The 24041-nt window shown below is 44.6% G+C and overlaps 1 protein-coding gene and 1 pseudogene across 2 annotated transcripts; one reads left to right on the top strand and one right to left on the bottom strand.

Annotated features, from left to right (window-relative positions):
• Window positions 1-141: 141 nt before the first annotated feature.
• PSMD9 (proteasome 26S subunit, non-ATPase 9) lies at window positions 142-22700 on the bottom strand. 2 transcript variants are annotated; one of them, XM_067700980.1, is made up of 6 exons: window positions 22460-22700; window positions 18579-18681; window positions 14491-14702; window positions 12331-12432; window positions 844-932; window positions 142-523 (listed from the first exon to the last, which is right to left on the bottom strand). In XM_067700980.1, exons 1-6 carry the CDS (start codon window positions 22595-22597, stop codon window positions 496-498), a joined length of 672 nt encoding a protein of 223 aa, XP_067557081.1. In that variant the 5' UTR covers window positions 22598-22700; the 3' UTR covers window positions 142-495. The 2 variants fall into 2 exon arrangements, with proteins under 2 accessions (XP_067557081.1, XP_067557082.1); XM_067700981.1 differs by having other exon boundaries at window positions 18579-18678; window positions 22460-22697.
• LOC137203911 (large ribosomal subunit protein eL6 pseudogene) lies at window positions 8766-9682 on the top strand (annotated as a pseudogene).
• Window positions 22701-24041: the final 1341 nt, after the last annotated feature.

Genomic DNA, 24041 nt, shown 5'->3' with positions numbered 1-24041 from the left:
GAGATGTTGCTGGTCAAATCTTGACTTCGGTACAATTGTTAGTTTGTTCTGCCCAACTTTCCTGAGGCTGATCTAACTCCCACCTGAGCTTTGGTTTGAGAAGTTCATAGGAAATTCAGCTGGGGTGATAACATGCTCATATCAACACTGTAAAACTGTTTATTTGGGGGAAAAAAACAAAATTTCTAGAAGCATAAAGTCACATCAGCACCTACCAGAATAACTCCCACCCACCTGCTCACAATCCAGAGGATTCCCATGTAGGGCCGTGGCCTAATTTGCAGAAGATGCTAAACACAAATCTAGTTTTTAACAATGCGTTAATCCCAAGAGATCACACTGGGAGGCCACAGCGTTTCCACCACCTAGAAGTTCAGGCTCCCAGCCTCTTCCAGATCCTTGAGCTTCAGGAAGAGAAGAGAAGGAGGAAATGCCCACTAGACCCAAGTCTGGGGCAAGGGAATATGCTTTCCTGTTTCTGTTCCCCAGGGACAATCATCTTTGCAAAGGAATAATGTTGCAGCTGGAAGGAAAAAAAAGGAACAGTGTAAGTTTGTGGCTCCATTCAGGAAGATCAGAAGTGAGCCGTCCTGAGCTTTTCACCTACATGCTTTCATTCTTTCAAAGCAAACGTCCAGTTAATAAAAGAACCAGAGCGACCAGGGCTCCCTCCACCTCCATACCTGGAATCTCATTCCCGCCACAAGGACTTATCATGAGTTGCTACAGGCCGTCTGGAAATTCCCTTCATTTCCCAACGACCCCACCTCCCGCCCGCAGCTTTGTGTCTAGCAAGCATGCAGTGCACGCTGCAGTGTGAATGAACGGACACGGATACTTTACCCCAGCAGTCCTTTTCCCGCCCAGCGTGTCGGCACGAGTCTAAGCTGGTATTTCTCCCCTCTGCGGATCACTGTCACATTCAGGGGCTTCTGAAAGGAAAATGAGCTCATTTTATGTTCAACCTCCTTAGTACTCAAAGAGATTCAGACTAGAATGCTGAGATACTGTCTTTTTTTTTTTTTTTTTTGGCCGCGCAGCATGTGGGATCTTAGTTGCCCCACCAGGGATCAAACCCACACCCCCTGCAGTGCAGGCGTGGAGTCTCTTAACCACTGGACCTCCAGGGAAGTCCCACCCACCAGACTGGTAGTAAGGATGCTTATTTTAGGCATAATTCCTACAACTGGTGAGAATGTGGAGGACGTGGCACTCTGGGGGCAGGCAGTGGGGCTACAGATTTGGTACCTTCTTCCTGGAAGAACACAACTGCCCCCAGCAACAACAAAGCATCTTTAGAAGGTGCATATAAGATATATTCTGCAAAAGTACAAGATGATATATGAACAAAGCATTTATCCCAGGACTGTTTATAAATTTCAAAAACTGAAAACACCCAAAATATCCCTCAATAAGGTATTGGTCAAATACAGTATAGTGAATAGCAGTTTGTTTAGTAAAAACAAAACAAAACCAGCAAAGTATGAATCCATTTGAATATATGTCCTAAAAGGTCGTATGTGTTGTGAATCAAGTATACTTCAATTTAAAAATAATAATTTAAAAATAAATAATAAAAATAATAATAAAAGCTCTAAAAATTCAATAAATAAATAAATAGACATAGGACTTCCCTGGTGGCGCAGTGGTTAAGAATCCTCCTGCCAATGCAGGGGACATGGGTTTGAGCCCTGGTCCGGAAACATCCCACATGCCGCGGAGCTACTGAGCCCGCGTGCTAAAACTACTGAAGCCCGCACACCTAGAGCCCATGCTCTGCAACAAAAGAAGCCAACGCAATGGGAAGCCCGCGCACCGCAACAAAGAGTAGCCCCCATTCGCCGCAACTAGAGGAAGCCGGCGCGAAGCAACAAAGACCCAATGCAGCCAAAAATAATATTAATTAATTAATTAATCTAAATAAATAAATAGACATATGTGTTGCTTGGTGCATACAAAGTTTTCTGGAAGATAAACTGTTAACAGTGGTTACTTCCAGAAAGAAGCACTAGCAGTTTGGAGTAAGAGAAGAAGACATTTACTTTTTTAACTTTCTGTACCATTATTTCTTCTTTACTATGCGTACGTATTACCTTAACAAAAAAATTAAAGTAGGTACAATATATACCAAAGAAAATTACAAGTTAAAACAAGATTCATCGAATTTTAAAACTTCTGTACATCAAAGGACACTGTCAACATAGTGAAAAAGCAACCCACAGAATGGGAGAAAATATCTGCAAATCATATATCTGATAAGGGATTAATATCCAGAATATATAAAGAATTCAACAGCAACAACAAACAACCCAATTAAAAAATGAGCAAAGAACTTAAACATTTCTCCAAAAAAGATATACAAATGGCCAATAAGCACATGAATAGATGGCCTACATCACTCATCATTAGAGAAATGCAAATTAAAATCACAATGAGATATCACCTTATACCCATTAGGATGGCTATTATCAAAAAAAACAAAGGGGGGCTTCCCTGGTGGCGCAGTGGTTGAGAGTCCACCTGCCGATGCAGGGGACACGGGTTCGTGCCCCGGTCCGGGAAGATCCCACATGCTGCGGAGCAGCTGGGCCTGTGAGCCATGGCCACTGAGCCTGCGCGTCCGGAGCCTGTACTCCGCAACGGGAGAGGCCACAGCAGTGAGAGGCCCACGTACCGCAAAAAAAAAAAAAAAAAAGAGAAGAAAAAAAGAAAATAATAGGAGTCAGTGAGGATGTAGAGAAATCGTAACCCTTATACACCGCTGGTGGGAGTGTAAAATGGTGCAGCCACTATGGAAAACAGCATGACTATTCCTCAAAAAACTGAAAATAGGGCTTCCCTGGTGGCGCAGTGGTTAAGAATCTGCCTGCCAATGCAGGGCACACGAGTTCGAGCCCTGGTCCAGGAAGATCCCACATGCCACAGAGCAACTAAGACCACGCGCCACAACTACTGAGCCTGCGCTCTAGAGCCTGCGAGCCACAACTACTGAAGTCCGCGAGCCTAGAGCCCGCGCTCCGCAACAGAAGCCACCGCAATGAGAAGGCCGCACGCTGCAATGAAGAGTAGCCCCCGCTCGCTGCAACTAGAGAAAGCCCGCGCACAGCAACAAAGACCCACCACAGCCAAAATAAATAAATGAATAAATCTTTTAAGAGATTGAAGACAGAATAACCATATCAACCTGCAATTAAACATATGGGTATATAACCAAAGAACTGAAAGCAGGGACTTGAACACATAATTTGTATGCCCATTTCATAGTAGCATTATTCACCAAAATGGTGAATAGCATTAAAGCCAAAAGGTAGAAGCAACCCAAGTGGCCATCAATGGATTACAGGATAAACAAAATGTAGTATATACACACAGCAGAATATTATTCAGCCTTTTTTTTTTAATATAAATTTATTTATTTTTGGTTGCATTGGGTCTTCGTTGCTGCATGCGGGCTTTCTCCAGTTGTGGTGAGCAGGGGCTACTCCTTGTTGCAGTGCGCAGGCTTCTCATTAGGTTGGCTTCTCTTGTTGCGAAGCACGGGCTCTAGGTGTGCGGGCTTCAGTAGTTGTAGCACGCGGGCTCAGTAGCTCTGCGGCATGTGGGATCTTCCCGGACCAGGGCTCAAACCCATGTCCCCTGCATTGGCAGGCGGATGCCCAACCACTGCGCCACCAGGGAAGTCCCTATTATTCAGCCTTAAAAAGGAAATTCTGACACATGTAACAACCTGGATGGACCATGAAGACGTTATGCTAAGTAAAACACATGAGTCACAAAAGGACAAATATAGTGTGATTCCACTTAGAGGGCTGTATATAGAGCAGTCACATTCATAGAGACAGAAAGTAGATTAGTGGTTGCCAGAACCTTGGGGAGATGGGAATGACTAGTTAGTGTTTAATGGGTAGAGTTTCAGTTTCGGAAGATGAAAAAGTTCTAGGGACAGTGGTGGAGATGGCTGCCGAACAATGTGAATGTACTTAATGCCACTTAAAAATGGTAAATTCTATGTTATGTACATTTTACCGTAATTTTAAAAAATTAAGGCAGATCTATCAATGGGATCTCTGAATCAGAAAAAATAAAGCATGATGAAAAACAAAAAAAGACACCATTTTCCACCTCGATTGTCACAGGATAAAAGACTGACAATAACACAGTTGGGGAGGGTCAAGAAATAAGCACTCACATACACTACTGGAGAGAACATGAACTAACGCAAGCTTCTGGGAGGACACCTTGACGACACCTATCAAATCGGTAAATGTGCATTGCCTTTAACCCAGTAATGCCACTTCTAGAAATCTGACAGAAACCCTCACACAAGATAAGAATATTCACGACACCACTATTTGTGGTGGCCAAATATTGGCAATGGCTTAAATGTCCAGGTTGGGGGTCTGGTTAAACGAACGATGAGAAACCAAGCCAGGGAACATGGTACATTGTGTACCGATACACGTGTACCAACATGGAAATCCCTTCAAAGGGAGAAACATCGAGAACGGTACATAGAGTAGGTCTTCTTTGTGACTTCTTTTTCAAAAAGCAATCACTGTAGACATACACATCCACACCCAGAAAATGTGTGAGAGCTTCACTGATGTGCTTCCAGTTCTGGAAATGATGGCCCTGGGAGAGCTAGAAATCCAGAGGGTTTCTACCTATGGCACGTCCTAGATGTCTTTCTGATTTGCCCACTTGCACCTCCAGCCCATTCGTCAAAGACACCATCATCTCCTGACCTGGCTGCTAAAACTCTGTCAGCCCTCCAATCAGCTCTCTACCTGGCCTCTGGAGAAATCTTTTCAAGGCACGAAGCTGCTTACAGCTGTTATTCTCCAGCTTGGAAGAAGCTCTCTACTGCTGCTCGGGAACACTGAAGAAGGGCCCTGCCTCCTCCCCTCTCCCCCTCTTCCTTGCTCTGGGTTCCAATCAGCCTTCTCTGATCCTCTCACCTCAGGGCCTTGACCCTGCTGGTGGGCTCCTCTCCCTGCCAGTCTTAATAAACTTCAATACACTTAGAGGCCACGTCTTCAGGAACACTCTCCTTCAACCCCAAACTACATCAGAACCCCACTATTTGCTCTCCTAGCCCCCTTGAACTGTCCCTTCATAGCACTCACTGGAGTGTACAATTACACATCTGTGATTATTTGATTAATGCTCATCTCCCCCACTAAAATGTTCCCACGGACCCTTGGTTGACCTGTTTTGTTCCCTGTTGTAGCGCCTGCACCTTGCCCAGGACTCAGAGCAGGGAAGGTACTACAAGGGAGGGAGAAATCCAAGACTTTTATTCTTACTTGAAATACGTTCGCATTGTGTGAGTTTTTTTCACAATAAAAACACATTATTTTTATTATTGAAATATAATTCATATACAATAAATTCACCATTTTAAAGTATATATTCAGAGACTTGTCCAACCATCACCACTAACTAATTTCAGAGCATATTTCCATCACCCAAAAAGAAACCCCATACCCATTAGCAATCACTCCCCATTCCCTCCTCCCCCAGCCCCTGGCAACCACCAGTCTGCTTTCTGTCTCTGCTTTCTGTGCATTTGCCTATTCTGGACATTTCGGAATTCTAAAATATGTGGCCCTTTCTGGGACTTCCCTGGTGGCACAGTGGTTAAGAATCCGCCTGCCAATGCAGGGGACACAGGTTCAATCCCTGGTCAGTGAAGATCCCACATGCCGCGGAGCAACTAAGCCCGTGCGCCACAACTACTGAGCCTGCGCTCTAGACCCCGTGAGCCACAACTACTGAGCCCACGTGCCACATTACTGAAGCCCACACGTGCTCCACAACGAGAAGCCACCGCAACGAGAAGCCTGTGCACCACAGCGAAGAGTAGCCCCTGCTCGCCACAACTAGAGAAAGCCCGCGTGTAGCAATGAAGACCCAACGCAGCCAAAAATAAATAAATTAAATAAATAAATTTAAATAAATTAATTAATTAAATATGTGGCCCTTTCTGTTCGGCTTCTTTCACTTACCAGAAGTCCTTTGAAGGTTCGTTGATGTTACAGCATATCGGTACACCAATCCTTTTTATGGCTGAATGCAATACACATTATTTTTATAATAAAGAAAAATTATTTTAATTTAAGGGTTTTTTCCTTTGAAAGTATATGCATTCCAGAAACTCACCTTCAGAAAATTATCTAAGGAAACGGAGCTTTGTCTACAAGAGTGTTAATTTTCAGGTTCCCATAAAATTGGAAAGTACCTAAAAGTCTAACAATAGAATGCTGTGGGGTTTTCAAAAACTTTTTTTAATTCATAGAGCAGAGACCATAAAAACCCAGACCCCTTATTCTCAAGCTGGGCTCTGGTTCCAGGAGCACCCCGGGCCCTGAGGGCGTGAGGTCCCCCCACCCCTCTAGCTTATCCCAGCAGCTCAGCTTTTATCTGTTTGATATTTTGGAATTCCCCAGGAAATTTCACTTGAAGAAAAGGTTCTGTTGTTAGAAAACATTCAAAAAAAAAGAAAACGTTCAATGACTACTTTTGTAAAGAAGGCCTTATACAGTGTTATTAACTATAGTCACCACACTGTGCATTCTGGTATACGGTAATACTCTATGCATATCTGACAGCGGCTAGAGAGTAAATCTTCAAAGTCTTCATCACAAGAAAAAAATGTGTAACTATGTATGGTGACAGATGTTAACTAGCCTTACTGTGGCAATCATTTCCCAATATATGCAAATATTGAATTACTATGTTGTACACCTGAAACTAATATCATGTTATTTGTCAGTTATACCTCAGTTTTTTTTAAAAAAAAAAGGATCTGTAGGCCTATAAAGAGCCTAAGAATATATTTAACTGGAAAAGACAAATTAAAAACCAGTGGCTATTATGAGTAATCACCAAAAACTGGAAAACAACCTAAATGCCCCACACTGGGAAATGGATGAAGAGTCTGGGGCTCATTACACAGTGGAGCACTACTCAGCAGTGAAAAGGGATGAACTACAGATGCACGTGACCATGTGGAAGAACGGCAGATTCATGACACTGGGTGAAAGTAGCCAGACTTAAAGGGCTTTATACTCTGCAGTTTCACTTATATGACATTCTGGAAAAGGTAACGCTACAGGGATGGAGCACAGATCAGTGATTTCCGGGCGATGGGGGTGCAGAGAGGGCTTACCTACAAAAGCATGAGATCATTTCGGGCTGTAGAACTGCTCTGTATCTTCATGTGGTGACATTTACATAACTACATACAGTTGACAAAATTCACAGTACTGGACACTGAACAGGGGGAATGTTGCTGTGGGTCAATTAGCCCTTAATGAAAGCAACCAGTAGCTCTGTGTGCTGATGTATGAAGGACACACAGTTGGAAAGTGGCTGCCTTTGGAGGACAGGAAATGCACCTGGAGGAGAGGGAGGTTTTTCATTCCATGTTCTTTGGTTCTGTTTTTACCATGTGTTTGTATTACCTCTACCAGGAAAAAAAAAAAAAAGACGTATTTACAAAGCAAACCACTAACAATGAGCCCAGACAACTACAAAGTTTAAAAGTATGTGCAGCAAGGTACCCAAGAGACGTGAGTAAACTATGACACACTAGCAAGCTGGGGGTGGGGTGGGGAGGAAGGAGAGAAAAACTGAGACTTTGGGTAAACATAACAGAATGAACCTACATCTGCATCATCTCTAGAAATCTCACTAAAATGATGACTGGACAGTAAAGAGGTAACAAAGGTACCATGCCACAAGGATAAACTCTTTGAAATTCCTTCCTTCCAAAGCTAAGGCCTAATTCCCCTCCCTTTGAGTGGTGGCTGGACTTCGTCGCTTCTAACGAATAAAGTGGAAGTGAGAGTGTGAATCTTCAGAGACTGAGTCAGAGCAGGTGCTGCTGACTCCTCTCTGCTCTCACTTGGACCGCCCATTCTTGGGGAGGTCAGCCACCACGCTGTGGGGCATTCAAGCAGCACTGTGGAGAGGCCCTTGTGATGAGGAACTGAAGCCTCCTGCCAACAGCCATGTGAGTGAGGGATCTTGGAAACAGATTCTCTAACCTCAGTCAAGCCCTCAGATGACTATGGCCTCCGCTTATATCCTGACCACAACCTCATGAGAGACCCTGAGCCCAAACCACCCAGCTACATGGCTCCTGGACGCTGCCTGACCGCCCAAACTGTATAAGATAATAAATGCTTGATGCTTCGAGCTGTTAAAGCTCTGGGGTGATTTCTCACTCACCAATAGACAAATAATACACCCTTTATAGCCAGGGGTTAAAGGGAAGCAGAGCAGGAACAAATGGATTTGTTCCGGGGAACCCAGAAAGGCTCCAAACAAAGAGATCAAAGAAACAGAATAAAGAATTGCACACATAAGAATTATAGAACAGAGGTGGCAATATAAATGAGTGGGTAAAGTACTAACTTTTCAATAAATGGTGTTGGGACAACTACTGTCCATTTGGGGAAAAAAATTAAGTTTGGTGCCCTGCCTCACACCATGCAGAAAAACTAATTTCAGATAAGCTATAAACCCAAGAGAAATGAAAACATATGACCACACACAAACTTACACAGAATGTTCACAGAAGTATGACCCTGTAACAATAGCGAAAAAGTGGCAACAACCTAAATATTCATCAACTGATGAATGGATAAATAAAATACGGTCTATCCATACAACGGGATATTATTCGGTCATAAAAAAGAACGAAGTCCTGGGATCCCCTGGTGGCGCAGCGATTAAGAATCCGCCTGCCCTTTTTTCCCATCTTGCAAGATGGTGGGTGAAAAGGCTGAGAAGCCAGATACTAAGGAGAAAAAACCTGAAGCCAAGAAGGCTGATGCTGGTGGCAAGGTTAAAAAGGTGAAGCAGGGGAAGCAGGGGAAGCCCCACTGCAGCCGAAACCCTGTCCTGGTCAGAGGAATTGGCAGATATTCCCTATCGGCTATGTATTCCAGAAAGGCCTTGTACAAGAGGAAGTATTCAGCAGCTAAATTCAAGGTTGAAAAGAAAAAGAAGGTGAAGCTTCTTGCTACTGTCACAAAACCAGTTGGTGGTGACAAGAATGGTGGTACCCGGGTGGTTAAACTTCGCAAAATGCCTAGGTATCATCCTACTGAAGATGTGCCTCGAAAGCTGTTGAGTCACGGCAAGAAACCCTTCAGTAAGCACGTGAGAAAACTGCGCGCTAGCATCACTCCTGGAACCATTCTGATTATCCTCACTGGGCGCCACAAAGGCAAGAGGGTCATTTTCCTGAAGCAGCTGAGCAGTGGCTTGCTACTTGTGACTGGGCCTCTGTCCCTCAATCGAGTTCCTCTGCGGAGAACACACCAGAAATTTGTCATTGCCACTTCCACCAAAATTGATATCAGTGGTGTGAAAATCCCAGAACATCTCACTGGTACTTACTTCAAGAAGAAGAAACTGCATAAGCCCAGGCACCAGGAAGGTGAGATCTTCGACACAGAGAGAGAGAAATACGAGATTACAGAGCAGCGGAAGGTTGATCAGAAAGCTGTGGACTCACAAATTCTGCAAAGAATCAAAGCTGTTCCTCAACTCCAGGGCTACGTCCGCTCTGTGTTCACTCTTACAAACAGAATTTATCCTCACAAAGTAGTGTTCTAAACTTCTTACAAAGAACCTAATTAAATAATTCGGTCCATTAAAAAAAAAAGAATCCACCTTCCAATGCAGGGGACACGGGATGGAGCCCTGGTCCAGGAAGATCACACATGCCGCGGAGCAACTAAGCCTGTGCGCCCCAACTACTGAGCCTGCGTTCTAGAGCCCGCGAGCCACAACTACTGAGCCTGCATGCCGCAACTACTTTAGCCTTCATGCCTAGAGCCCATGGTCTGCAACAAGAGAAGCCACCGCAATGAGAAGCCCGCACACCGCAACGAAGAGCAGCCCTCGCTCGCTGCAACTAGAGAAAGCCTGCGCGCAGCAAGGAAGACACACGCACCCAAAAATAAATACATAAATAAATTTATTTTTTAAAAAAAGGAATGAGTTCCTGACACATGCTACAACATGGATGAACCCTGAAAACACTATGCTAAGTGAAAGTAGTCATAAAATATCACATATTGTATGATCCCATTTATATGAAATGTCCAGAATAAGCAAGTCCATAGAGGCAGAAAGTAGTTTAGTGGTTGCCAGGGGCTGGTATATATGGGGGGAATAGGGAGTGACTGCTAACAGGTACAAGGCTTTTTGAGGTGATGAAAATGTTCTAAAATTGATTGTGGTGATGGGTGCACAACTCTATGAATAGACTAAAAACGACTGGATTATGCACTTTAAATGGATGACCTATAAGGTATGTGAATTGTACGTCAATTAAACTGTTATAAAAAACAATAATAGGGAATTCCCTGGCAGTCCAGTTGTTAGGACTCCAAGCTTCCACTGTAGGGGGCCCAGGTTTGATCCCTGGTCAGGGAACTAAGATCCTGCAAGCTGCACAGTGTGGCCAAAAAAATAATAATAAATAAATAATAATAATAATAAAAGATACATTCCAGACGGATTAAAGAAAAGCTAAAGACAAAAGTACTAGAAGAATTTCTTTAAGAAGACACAAAATGCCAAAGCCGTAAAGCAAAAAACTGATGAATTTGACAAAATCAAAATTCTAAACTTCCACATAAGTACAGACTTGATGAAGGTGTCAGTCAGTGCAGAAATGAGGGCCTGACCTCTAGCAGGGCGCCAACACTGGCCAACTGTTTCTTGGCCTGATGCCTGCCTTCTGATGAGTTACACATGGATGAGCAGTGTGGCCAAGTGGGGGCTGTGTGGGTGCAAGACAAACCAAGAATTGTCGGTTGAACTGAAGATTTCATTTGGGAACCAAAAACTTTAGTAATTTCTCTGTACTTTGAGCCCCATATTTCTCCTGCAAAGTATGGATCTTTGCCAAAAAAAGGTTTGGTTTGGGTTACATTACTGAGAAACAAGATGAGATGGTTACGTGGAAGTATTTTTTAATGGCATATTCTGCCAGAAACTAGAAGGCTGCAGCCTATTTTGAATTTCAACTTTTACTATATCTTTAAGGAATGAAATTATCAAAAGGCACACAAATCAAGTTCTAATATACTACTGTTTGAACAGTACTACACTATTATGCACTGTACTGTATTTCTTTATTTTAATCCTCAGGGATGGTTTTGGCAGCAAAGAGCCCTATAATATTAATAAATTTAACAAAATGGATATCTAAGTGAATTAAAAAAAGAAACTTTCAAGTAATCAAAGTTACCATAAAGAAAGTTAAAAGAAAAGGAGCTAATCAGGAGAGACATGTGCAATGTATAAACAGGCAAAGATTTAATATATAGAATATAGAAAGAGTTCCTACAAATCAATTTTTAAAAAGGACAAATAACCCAATAGAAAATAAGTGGGGAAAAAAGACTAACAGACAATTCATAGAAATGGTACTCAATCTCACTGGTAGTCAGGAAAATACAAATTAAAACAAGATGGCATTTTAGCAAAGTTATTAAAAGATCAGTAATGGAGTACTGCTGATGATATGATACACAGTTGACCCTTGAACAACATGGGTTTGAACTGCTTAGGTTCGCTTACATGTGAATTTTTTTCAATAAATACAGTACTGCACAATCCGTGGATACAGAGGGCCAACCACGGGACTTGAGCATCTACAGACTCTGGTATCTGCACTGGTCCTGAAACCAATCCCCCGTGGATACTGAGGGACGACTGGACTCACATACTGTTGGTCAGGGTACAAATTCATAAAACTTTTTCAAATTACCTATTAAAATCTTAAGTGTGCATTTGCTGAGAGCTTGTAATTCTACTTCCAGGTGTGCACAGTTGTGAACAAGTATGCACGACTATTCACACTGGCATAAAACTGGAAATGAACAAGACGTCCACTGATAAGGCCGCGGGTGGACAAACTTCTATCCATTCATACCATGGAGTGCTATGCAGCAGTGAAAAAGAGCGAGGTGTGTGCCCAAATGAAAAGATGTCTAAGAAACCTTGTTAAATGAAAACGGGGATAGGAAGCAGGAGAGGGGTATTTTAGACAGGGTGGCTGGAAAGGCCTCACTGAGAAGGTGGCATTTGTACAAGAGGAGGGAGGGAAGGAAGGAAGGTGAGGGGGTAAGGGAAGAAGATTAGCATTCTAGGCAGAGGGAACAGCAAATGCGAAAGCCCCGAGCGGGGACTGTGCCTGAGAAACGGCACTCTGAGGGCAGCTGTCAAAGGCCCCGGCCACGTTTCCTGGCCCCGGCAATTCCAGGGTTACTGGTCAGATGCCACGTAATACCTCCAACTCACCCCCTCACTGTGCTGGACCACAGTGCCAATGTTCTGCAGTGACTGGAAGTTTTGGGTGTTCACAGAGCCAAACTCCACTATCTTGTCATCCACTTGCAGACCCTAAAGAGAGAAGGGAAAACAGAAAATCAGGCTAGAGGTTAAATGTTCTTCTGGTGTTCTTTACCCTCCCATGCGCTCCCAATTTAATAAGCGTGTTTTCTACAGGGGAGAGCGGCAGGCGCGATGCAAAGAGGCTGGGATTTAGGCGGGGAGGGGCAGTGGATAACTGGGCCACCTCCTCCGGGGGTTCCTCCAGGGGCAGATCTAATAAAAGGTGGCCAGGTCTGCCCAGTGTCTGAGAAAAGCTGGCAGTTGTATAGACCTGGAGGAAAACGGGGCAAAGCTCTCTGGGGTCCTGACCCAGGTTTGGGGGCAAGTAGAGGCAGGCCCATCTGGCCTATTTTGTTCAGGGGTCAGAATTTAGACGCATTGGCCCTAAAAGCCCCCAGGCAAGCAGCCACGGGCACAACACTGACCCAGGACTAGAGTGATCCTGTCACTCTAAGAGCACAGATCACAATTCACCCATCCCTTCAACAAATACTCGTCGCAGGCTGACGACAGCTCTGTGCCAGATGCTGTGCACACAGTGGTGAATAAAACAGAGCTTGTGTGTAACCTGCAGTCTTGTGATCACTAAAGACGACTGGCAGGACCCAGGTCCACCTTCTAGAAACTGTGCGTCCTGGCACAAGGTACTTCAGGTCTTTGAGGCTTTTCCTCATGGGTGAAATGGGGTAGATTAGTACCTACCCCAGAGAACGGCTGTGGGATTAAATATTACATGCAGGTCCACATACACCAAGGGGGGAAAGTGGTGGGGGATGGTGCGATGAATTGGGAGATTGGGATTGACATGTATCCACTAATAAGTATAAAATGGATAACTAAGAAGAACCTGCTGTATAAATAATAAATAAACAAAATAAAATTCAAAAAAAGACTAGACTAAGGCTGAACAACAACAAAATGCAGGTACACATAAAAATTTGTACATCATGTTCACGGTAGCATTATTCATAATGGCCAAAAAATGGAAACTGAGGAATGGATAAACAAAGCGTGGTCTATCCAGACAGCACATTAAACTCAGCAGTAAAAAGGAATGAACATGAGGGAGGGATAAATTGGGACATTGGGACTGACATATACACACTACTATATATAAAATAGATAACTAATAATAAACTTCTATATAGCACAGGGAACTGTACTCAATACTCTGTAATGGCCTACATGGGAAAAGAATCTTAAAAAAAAGAAAAAAAGAGTGGATACATGTACATGTGTATATGTATAACTGATTCACTTTGCTGTACACCTGAAACTAACACAACATTGTAAATCAACTATACTCCAATAAAAAAATTTTTTTAAATAAAAAGTAAAAATTTTAAAAAAAATTTAAAAAGGAATGAAGTTGAGATACATGCTCCAACATGGCTGGACCTTGAGAACATGATACTAAAAGGAAGAAGCCAGTCATAGAGGACCACATATTATATGATTCCATTTACACATATATGACATGTCCAAAATAAGCAAGTTCAGAGAGACAGAAAGCAGACCGGTGGTTGCCAGGGGCTGGGGGGAATGGGGTGGTTGAGGCGTAATGGCAAATTGACACTGGGCTTCTTTTTGGGATAATGATTCTAAAATTGACTGTTAATACACTAAAAGCTACTGAATCATATATGTACCTTAAAAGGGTTAAAGTTATGGTATGTGAATTATATCCCAATAAAGCTGTTAAAACTTCTCTAAAGACACCAGGGAAGCTATAACTCACTTGGCAGGATACGTGGTGCTAAGCAAGGGCTCAGCAAGTGGCAGCTACTGTTGTCATTCTCGTGTCCATTACTCAACGCCCAGCTAAAATCGGCCCTGAGAAGAGAGCCTCTTTCCCTCTCCGGGGTCACCCTGTGTCCCAGGGTCTCTCTGCGGCTAGTTGAGTGGGCAGCAGGGGCTGACTCCTGCTGGGCTGCAGCGGGCCTTCATCGGCATCTGCTGCACTGGTGACAGTGTGGGTCTGTCTGTCCATAGCCTCCCACCCCCACACCCACTCCCGCCCCCAAGCACCCTTGGGGTGTGGATTTACGGGGCCAGGCCCTGGCTTACTGCGATGCTGGCAGGGGAGCCGGGGCTGATGCTGTTCACTATGGCGAAGGCCTGAAAAGGGCTGAGGTCCTGGCTCTGGCCCAGGCCATGGCTCATGGCCTCCCTGTGGGCCTCGGCCAGGTCCCGGGCCTGCTTCTCCTTGTCGCGAGCGTGCAGCTGGTGCAGGGCCTCCTCCACCTGCTTCATCACCGCCTTGTGATCGTTCTGCAAGCCTGGAGGAGAGCACCGTGTCAGGGGCCGAGAAGACAGCTGAGGACACAAGACCCACACGTTCATTCACTGACTATTCAACGAGCACTTATTATATGCCAGACGTTGTGCTAGAAGCTGAAGACCTATCTGTGAACACGACAGAGGGGCTGCCCTCATGAAGCTTACAGTCCTGCAAGAAGAGCAGCTGTGGGACAAGTGATTGCAATGACACCTGATGACTTCAATGACTAGGAGATCAGGGAAGGCTCCCCAAAGGCAGCACCGTTTCAGCTGAGACCTGAGAGGTGAGCAGAAGGAGGGAACTGACCAGGTGAATCAATGGCCACAAACTCAAACGCTCACAAGGGGCAAACACGAGTAAAGCAGGCTGGGCTAAGAAGGCTTTCGCTTTTCTCGTAATGCCTCTAGAAGAAAAAATGATGCCAAGTCTACCAACACGTGACTGGTGATATTCAGTCTGGGAGAGGCAACAGGGAGCAAAGCTGGAAATTAGGAATTTGGGGGTGAAACCTTCAGATTTTTTTCAGTACTGACAGTCAACTCAGGATGTTGGGAAGGACTGTGTGGGCCAAGCAAGTCATCTCTGCAGGCCGGGCTACCAGAGTGGCTGGGAGCTGGGTTAACTTTTTTTTTAACCTAAAGACAACTTCCTCTATGGCTCTGGATTCGGCACCTCATTCAAGCCAGTTCCCTAGGACATCCCTGGTGGTCCAGTGGTTAAGACTTCACCTTCCAACGCAGGGGGTGCAGGTCTGATCCCTGCTCAGGGACTTAAGATCCCACATGCCTCGTGGCCAAAAAACCAAAACATAAAACAAGCAATATTGTAACAAATTAAATAAAGACGTTTAAAAAATGGTCCACATCAAAAAAAAAAAAAAAAACTTAAAAGAAAAAAAAGCCAGTTCCCTGTGAAGAGTTCCAGAGGCCTGAACAAACCAGCACTGCCTGCCAATCCACGTCTAGCATCCATAGGCCACAGACTTTCAGACTTTCCAGGCACCTTGGACTGTGGGCACGCAAGGCTACCTGACCTTGTTCCTCTGCTCCTGTCACTTTGGAGAACAGGTAAGGCCCTCAGGCATTACGAGCCTCTAGCACTCAACCCACTGGTGCAGACACGAGAAAGAGCCCAGACTTGAATAAATGAAGACATAAACCTGGGCAGGAAGACTTAAAATGGTGTCAGTATAATACACGGTCACTCTGACTAGAAAAGGTCCCCCAGGTGATAAGCTCCACGAGGACCCCAGAGCCTTCAGAGAGGCCTGGCACATAGTAAGTCTCAAGCTACTGCTGCTAGGTAAAGGAATGAATGACTTCATACACCATATACTGCAATTCTAATCAGAATTCAAAAAAATTTTTTTCCTTGAACAAAATGTTTCCAAAGTACATTTCAAAAACCAAACTTGCAATTATAACAAATGCAACATATTAAGGGAAGATGCTAGTAATGGGGAAAACTAGGTACAGAGTATACGGGACCTCTCTGTGTTATTTTCCCAATTTTTCTGTAAATCTAAAACTGTTCTAAAAAATAAAGTTTATTTTTTAGGGCTTCCCTGGTGGCACAGTGTTTAAAGAATCCGCCTGCCAATGCAGGGGACAGGGATTCGAGCCCTGGTCCGGGAAGATCCCACATGCTGTGGAGCAACTAAGCCTGTGTGCCACAACTACTGAGCCTGAGCTCTGGAGCCCGAGAGCCACAACTACTGAAGCCCGCACGCCTAGAGCCCAAGCTCCGCAACAAGAGAAGCCACCGCAATGGGAAGCCCGCGCACCACAACGAAAAGTAGGCCCTGCTCACCACAACTAGAGAAAGCCACACGCAGCAACAAAGACCCAATGCAGCCAAAAATAAATAATTTTTTTAAAAAAAAGTCTATTTTTTAAATAAAATAAACTTGTGAGAATAGTTTTTCAAAAGAAGACCAATAAGGAATCGCTCAAACAGACTCTTACGCATATTAAAGTCATTAAGATGGCATGATGTTAGCACCCAAAAAGAGAGATCAACGGAACAGAGCAAAAAGCCCAGAAAGAGACATAAGCACGTCTAAAGATTTAATATGCAATATTGTTAGTGTTTCAAATTAACGGAGAAAGAACAGACTAAATGGTGTTGTAACATCAGGCCAACCATTTGGAAAAAAATAAGTCGGTGCCCGCCCTCACACTGTGGGCTAGGGCTTCTCAAATTTCTCCCAGAATCCTCCTAACTGGGGAGCAGGTGGACTGCTTCGCTGGGGCGTCCAAGGGTTTAGTCAAAAGCCCCAAATTTCCCTCCAGTCTGACTGTCTTAACACGGTTTTTCCCTACTCTGTATCTTCCTATTTGTTTTAATATTAAAATGGCATGCTTCTTTTCCCAACATCTTCAAGGAAGAGTGACGCTCTAAGAAGTCCTATGATCATAGTGTGACTTTGAGGAAACTTTGGCATCTTCAGCTGTGTCTCACCCCAGGGCTACCTGTACTCTCACTGAGAAACCTGGCCTTAGACCAAAGCATGCTGTATATAGAGTCAAGATTCACAGGTAAAACAGAAGTCATTAAGGGAGAAAGGTGGATGATAAATTCCCTTCTAATATGATTTTGTGGTAGAGACTGCTGGTTGCCTACCTGTGGCAGCGTGAAAAGTGGCCGCAAAGAGGTTCCCATCCAAATCCCCAGAACCTGTGAATTTGCTACTTTACATGGCAAAGGGGGCTTTGCAGGTGTGATTAAGTTAAGGGCCCTGAGATGGGGAGATTATCCAGGTGGTGGGCCCAACGTAATCACAACTGTCTTTATAAGTGAAAGAGGGAGGCAGGAGAGGGAGAGAAAGAGATGTGATGCCAAACCCAGAAGCTGGAGAGATGTGACTGCTGGCTTTGAAGATGGAAGGGGCTGCAGGTCAAGGAGTGTGGGCAGCTTCTAGAAGCTGGAAAAGACAAGGAAATGGATTCTCCCTAGAGCCTCCAGAAGGAACACAGCCCTGCTTGACACCTTGATTTTAGTCCAGTGAGACCAACTTGGATGTCTCATTTCCAGAACTATAATAAATTTGTGACGTTTTAAACCACTAAGTCTGTGATGATCTGTTACAGCAGAAACAGAAGACTAATAAACTACCCAATCTCTACTCTCTCTGTTCCTTGACAATAAATACATACGTATATACATACATACAATACATATACACACACATAAATAAGAGAGTTTATTTAGGATAGCAACATGCCCATTGTGGGGTACATTTCTTGCAGGCAGAGGAGCCTATGAGAGGAAAGCAGAAATTGATGCAGGGGGTGGGAGTGGGACTTGCAGGACAGATCCTTTACAGGAGGGGTGCCAGCTGGCATAGGAGCTTGTGCCCTTCCTACCTTCTTCCTTCCCTTTCTTCCTGCCTGGAACATGGACATGGTGACCCTGAAGATGGATGAATTGCCTAAGGATGGCAGAGCCTGAGTTTCTGATGACCAGCCCTGCGCTGCCTATCTCCAAATGTCTTTACTGAGGAACTGAGCTATTTTCTGTTTGAGTGACCATAGTTAGGTCACTATCATTAATAGCTAAACGTACTTCCTAAGACGTAATTGATTTGATTGGGATCGTAAGCAATATCTGACTTGGGTTTCTGTTGTTATTGCAATAAAAGTTTCCGCAATGAAGCAAAGGCCCTAAAAACAAAATGAAAAATGAAACCATAAAGACAGACCCCTAGAGTCTAACCCGCCCCCTTAGTTCTCAGTCCCTCGATGGGGACAGTGAGATGATCCCATCAAGGCAGAAGCCAAGGAAGCAGATAATATGGAACACTGGCGATTTCTCTGTGTGCCTTAAACATCCCCTGCTGCAAGGTGGGGGAACATCCCCAGAGAGGGTCACTCACAGACGATGTTGTGCCTTGCGGTTCGGACCTGGTACAGGTCCACGTCTGCCCGGGGGTAGCCCTCGCAGTCCACCAGTGGCTCGTTCATCCCGATGCCTTTCTGCTGGAGGGAAGAAATGAGGTCAAAAAGATTTCACAGGTATGAAGTCCTCGGGCCTCTTTCCCCAGACTCTCGTCCTCTGCAGTCATAATAAAGGTGACAGTAACGAGAGAGGCCATATATTGATCACTTGGCACAGACCAGGTCCTTTCCCACATCCTCTCATGACTGCTCTCTGTGGTGGGCACCATTTTTTAACTGACTTTTAATAATACCAGTAATGCACGAATCCATTCTCCTTTTTTGAAGTTAGAGCAGTGCAGATAAAACTAAAGACTCCTTTGAGCATCACCCCCAAGGCCAGCCTCTTCCTCCACTCCTCCAAACCCTCCTTCCTATGGGCAGCTGACACCTGGCTGGTGGCCTTGGAAGCTGGAGGGGAGTAAAAACCTCAAAGAGCACCCAGCTGAGGCAGGACTTTGGTTCTCTGAAAATGAAAAGAGATGTAAAGGGGCCTTCAAACAGGCTTTTCATCCCTGGAAGGAACACTGAACTGGAACCCCAGTTGCCATCTGGGGAGAGGAACGGGGAGGCTAGGGGACAGCAGAGGGAGAGAGAGTTTCTATTATGTATCCTTTTGTAGATTTTGAATTTTGACCACGGCAATGTATTCCCTATGGAAAACAATACATTTGTTTTAATGTTTGTTTGTTTGTTGTTTCGGCTGTGCCGCGCAGCTTGTGGAATCTTAGTTCCCTGATCAGAGATTGAACCTGGGCCCTTGGCAGTGAAAGCGCAGAGTCCTAACCACTGGACCGCCAGGGAATTCCCTTGTTTTAATGTTTTAAAGTCTTTTCCTACATAAGTCAGAGCATGGTGCACAAAAGCAATGAAACATGTTATATGACATGTTTCAGGGATTTTCAGTCAGACTTTGATTTCAAGCTCAATTCTGCCACATACAATCTGGGTGACCTTGGTTAAGAGGTTCACCTCTCTGGGCCTCAGCTTCTTCAATTATAAAATGGGAATAACGGCACTTACCTCCCTTCCCACCTGCTCTGAGAATTAACGAGCTGACCTATGTAGGGTGCTTAGCACAGTGCCAGGCACATTCACAGAGTGGTGAACAGCAGCCCCCAAAAGATATGTCCAAGTCCTAAACCCCAGAACCTGTGAATGTGACCTTATTTGGAAAAAGGATCTTTGCAGATATAATTAAGTGAAGGATCAGCGAGAAGAGATCATCCTAGATTTAAGGTTGCCCCTACATCCAATGACGGGTATCCTGATAAAAGAAAGGAGGGGGAGATTTGGGACACAGAGAGAAGGCCATGTGAAGACAGAGGCAGGGACTGCAGTGATGCAGCTAGCTACAAGCCAAGGATGGCCAGCAGCCACCAGAATCTAGGAGAGAGGCATGGAACGGATTCTCCCTCAGAGCGCCCAGAAAAACTCAAACCTGCCAACACCTTGATGTCGCACTTCTGGACTCCACAACTGTGAGAGAATAAATTTCTGTTGTTTTAAGCCACCAAGCTGTGGTAATTCGTTATGATGGCCCTAGGAAATTAATATACATAGAAAGTAATAGGTGATGGCTGTAATCATCAGCACGGAGACCAGCTGCCTAGTGTACACACGTGCTACCAGGAGGGATTCCATTCGTGTCTGTACCTTTCTCTCTGAAAGCCTCTGGGATACACCTACTGTTTCCTGTTCGCGGGGAAGGGGGTCTCGTATACTCTCTTAGCGCAGGACTCTCTATAGATACAGCATAAATGTGCCAGGGGCTAAATATCTGTATCTGCCTCATGCCTGCCCATGATGACTAAGAGTTGACTGGCCTCTCCAAGTCAATACCACATCAGACACTGCTTTCCAAAGTTGGGACTCACACCACTGGCAACTCACACACGGGGCATTAAATAACCCATTCCCTTTCTAATTATCTTCAACCCTTCAATAATCAGGGAGAAAGTCTCCATTTGGTGCTGGTCTTTATATCACCTCCAGATCACTTGTTATCTCTGGCCCTCTCCATTTTGTTTTTAACAGCTTTATCAAGATATAATTAACACACCATACAACCCACTCATTTAAAGTGTACAATTCAATGGTTTTTAGAATATTCACAGAGTTATGAAACCATCACCGCAATCAATTTTAGAACATTTCCATCACCATCCAAAAAAAAACCCAAGACCCACTAGCAGTCACTCCCATTCCCCCCTCCCCTCAGCCCCTGGCAACTACTAATCTATCTTCTATGGATTTACCTATTCTGGATATTTTATATAAAGGGAATTATAAAATGTGTGGTTTTTTGTGATGCACTTCTTTCACTTAGCATAACGTTTTCAAGATTCATGCACTTTTGTAGCCATGTGCCAGCACTTCATTCCTTTTTATTGGCTAATATCCCGTTGTATGGATAGACCACATTTCAGCTATCCATTTATCAGGTGACAGAGAGTTGGAGGGATCACCTTGATATACACTTTTATATTTAAGGAAAGAGAGTCTCATTTTTTCATATGCTGTGAAGTTATAAGATTTCCTTTAAAAATAAAACTATCTAAGTAAAAAAGTGAGGCAACTTAAAGAAAAATATCAAGGGAGTAACAGTACAGGACGTATACAGATAGAGCATATCCTGCCTGCAGTAGCAAAGTAACTAAGGTGTGAGAAGTTGTTGGCACAACACTTGAAAGCACAGATTCTGGGTTCAACAGGCATAAGATCTGAATCCCACTTTGTGACTCTGAACAAGTGACTTCCCCTTTCTGAACCTCAGGGTAACAAACCAACTTCACAGAGTAGTTGAGAGGATTCCACGATATAACACATACATAAACCGGCCCCCTTCAGGCACACAGTCAGCGCCCAGTAAAATGGTACCCTGACCTCCATATGATACTTCATCTTACTCCCATCACCTAAAATGCATTCCATCCGCCCTACATAGAATGTAATTCATTTACTCTTCCCCGGCAAATTGATCTGTGGTTTTATACTAGGTGGCTTAAGAAAAACTGTATCCGTTTTGGAGCCAGTGGGGTGTGGCTAGCTAAGAACTAGCCCCACCACTGCCACTTCCAACCTACCTGACCCTAGGCAAGGATTTTCCCCACTCTGGGCCTCAGTTTCCTCCTTATACAATAAGGATAACGAGCCTTTCCTGTCATTCAAAGCTGGGTTCTTAGACCAGTGCCATCAGCATCGCTGGGAATTTGCTAGAAATGCAGTAGCTGCTCCCACACATCTGTCCGCCAACAGAATCTGAATTTTAACAAGCTCTCCAGGTGATTCGAATACACACTAAAGCTTAAGAAGCTCTGAGGTAAAGTGGTTAGTAAAGCACAGGACATCTGGTAACCGTTCAACAAGGACTGATGATAGAGGTGATTATCACCCTGCCTCTGCAAACTTATTGGCCCTGTGACTTGAGGCAGGTTTAAGTAATGCCTCTGTTGCCTCATCCCTAAAATGGGGGAAATGACAGAACTCACCTCAAAATGTTGTTGGGAGGATTAAACGAGTTAACCAATGTCAAGCGCTTAACAACTGCGCCCAGCACCCAACAAGAATTCCACAAATACCTGCTAGAACATCAATTCTAACTGTTCCTAGTTATTCACGTTATTTGCCTCACTGTCTGCTGCCCACAGAGGCCACAACTGCTGCGCCTTGGGCCTCCCAGGGAGGGAGAGACCCACAGCTGAGAGCTCAAGCGGAGGCCGCCCTAGTCTCTCAGTCCCCGCCCCGGGTCTGGGGGCCGGGTTGGGAAGGCCTCCGGGCGTCTCCGACGCCCGCCCGGAAGCCCCGTGCCCACACTCACGCTCTCCAGCACGTCATAATTGGCTTTGATTTGCGCCTCGATCTCCTCCTTGCGCCGTATCAGTTCCTGTATGTAGCTGGCAGTCACCCCGCTGGCCTCCGGGGAGCCTCCGCTCTCCCTCGTTTCCTTCTCCGACATCGTGAACCTCGGCCCGGGAGCCCTGACTGCGGGTTTCCCGACCGCGGACGCCCGAGGAGACTGTGCCTACGGCTCCGCCCGCGGGCCAAAACACCGCGGCCTTTCGCGGGAGCCTGGAAAAGCGAGGGGCGTGGTTTGTCGGCGGGGCGTGGTCACCGGAAGCCCCACAATGCGGGAACACGCGGTCCTGTGGTGACTCGTGGAGGGGAGGTATAAAGACGGAAGGATTCCCTGTCGCACCCAAGCACTGGCCGCGACCAGGACATGATGAACTCTTCCTAGTTAATTCATTTTCTTTCCTCATTCATTCAGCTATGTATTGAGCGCCTACTGCATGTATGTACCTGAGCACTGTGCATGGTGCTCCATTGCAGCTCTGCATCTACACAGCGCTTGAGGGTTTACAAAATAGATTCCTCATGCCCTGTTTCACAAAGCCTACAAGCTTGGGTTCAAATCTGGGCTCTTGCCTCTTACTGCCAGTAGTGACCTAGGTAAACTACTTCACTCCTCTGAGCCTCAGTTTCCTCATCTGTGAGTTGGTTGGGTATTGATAGCAATCTATCTCATAGTGCTGACATTTTGCCAACAAATATTTATTGAATGCCTCCTTTGTACCATACACTGTCCTAGGTACTGGAGGGGTAAAGTATTGAGCACTGGACTCAGTGCCTGTCTCATATTAAGGTCTCTATAAATTTTAGTACAAATAGTATTGATGATGACAGTAATAGTAATACTAATAATTTATCAAATACTTACAGTGCATCACACTGTTCTAAGGGCCCTATGTGTATGAATTCAACAACCTCATAAATGAGGATTATTATTACCCTCATTTGACAGCTGAGAAAACCATCTCAATAATCCACTTGCCCAACTAGAAAAATAAACAGCCCAAATTTGAACCCAGCTTAACCAAATGGTGAAACTTAACATCTTAACATGTCCCCCCTAAGATTTTGCACTGAAAAGGATACACCATCACCTATGTCGTAGTCAAACATGTTTGCCCTGAATCCGGTCATGAAAAACAAGCAGACAAACCCAAATTGAGGGACATTCTTCAAAACAACTGTCCTGAACCCTTCAAAAAGGTCATTATTGTGAAATATCCACACAGAAACTAGGCAATCACTTAGATTAAGGACTAAAGAGACACAACAATTAAATGCAATATGTGATCCTTGATTGGATCCTGGTTCCCTCAAAAAAAAAAGAAACCAAAAAAAACACTATACAGAACATCCTTGGGACAACTGGGGAAATTTGAATATAGTACCAATGTTAAATTCCCTGATTTTGATACTCCTATTGGGTTATTTAAGACAATGTCCTTAGAAAATGCACCCTGTAGTATTTAGAGGCAAGAGAAGCAACTTACTTTCAAATGGTCCACAAAAAAATCTCTCTACATATGTAGATAGATTTGTAGACAAGAGAA

The sequence above is a fragment of the Pseudorca crassidens genome, chromosome 12 (genome assembly GCF_039906515.1).
Source record: "Pseudorca crassidens isolate mPseCra1 chromosome 12, mPseCra1.hap1, whole genome shotgun sequence".
Lineage (NCBI taxonomy): Eukaryota > Metazoa > Chordata > Mammalia > Artiodactyla > Delphinidae > Pseudorca > Pseudorca crassidens.
Note: the sequence above shows the minus strand (reverse complement) of the source record. Positions and strands in the feature narration are given on the sequence as shown.

What these genes read in the sequence shown, in the direction of transcription:
- PSMD9 (XM_067700980.1), bottom strand. Translation starts at nt 22,597, where the DNA reads ATGTCGGAGAAGGAAACGAGGGAGAGCGGAGGCTCCCCGGAGGCCAGC. An exon ending in TGGTCCAGCACAGTGAGGGG is followed by an intron (nt 933 to 12,330) that starts GTGAGTTGGAGG and finishes TTTTCCTTTCAG; the next exon opens with AAGCCCCTGAATGTGACAGT. An exon ending in GCGGGAAAAGGACTGCTGGG is followed by an intron (nt 524 to 843) that starts GTAAAGTATCCG and finishes TTTTCCTTCCAG; the next exon opens with CTGCAACATTATTCCTTTGC.